The sequence below is a fragment of the Suricata suricatta genome, chromosome 11, assembly GCF_006229205.1.
Source record: "Suricata suricatta isolate VVHF042 chromosome 11, meerkat_22Aug2017_6uvM2_HiC, whole genome shotgun sequence".
Classification (NCBI taxonomy): domain Eukaryota; kingdom Metazoa; phylum Chordata; class Mammalia; order Carnivora; family Herpestidae; genus Suricata; species Suricata suricatta.
The window spans coordinates 14,657,110-14,657,648 of NC_043710.1; the positions used below are offsets into that span (position 1 = coordinate 14,657,110).

A 539-nucleotide genomic window follows, 5' to 3' on the forward strand; every position below is an offset into this window, starting at 1 on the left:
AGAAGACATGAATAAAAACTTTTTCAAAGAAGATATCCAAACTTCTAACAAACACATGAAAAGATGCTCAACATCATTTATCATCAGAGAAAACAAATCAAAACTACAATGAGATACCACCTCACATCTGTCAGAATAGTTAAAATTAACACCTCAGGAAACAACAGATGTTCGTGAAGATGCAGAGAAAGGGGAACATTTTTGCACCCTTGGTGGGAATGCAAACTAGTACAACCACTCAAGGACAGTATGGAGGTTCCTCAAAAAATTAAAAATAGAACTACTCTACAACTCAGCAAACCACACTACGAGGTATTTATCCAAAGGATACAAAAATGCTAATTGGAAGGTTCACATGCACTCCAATGTTTATAACAGTGTCCAAATTATAGAAAGAGCCCAAATGTCCATAAACTGATGAATAGATAAAGATGTGGTGTATATACAATGTAATATTACTCATATGTCAAAAAGAATGAAATTTTCTATTTGCAGCAACATGGTTAGAACTAGAGTGTATTATGCTAACCAAAATAAAT

At 33.4% G+C, this 539-nt stretch overlaps 1 protein-coding gene across 1 annotated transcript in view; it reads right to left on the bottom strand.

The window, feature by feature from the left end:
* Positions 1-384: 384 nt before the first annotated feature.
* Positions 385-539, bottom strand: part of LOC115271732 (olfactory receptor 4A47-like) — a gene marked incomplete at its 3' end in the record, with an annotated part of 2,941 nt that continues 2,786 nt past the window's right edge. The window contains exon 2 of the mRNA XM_029914663.1: positions 385-392. Within this exon, the coding sequence (XP_029770523.1) occupies positions 385-392 (8 nt within the window). The remainder of the gene's footprint in view (positions 393-539) is intronic.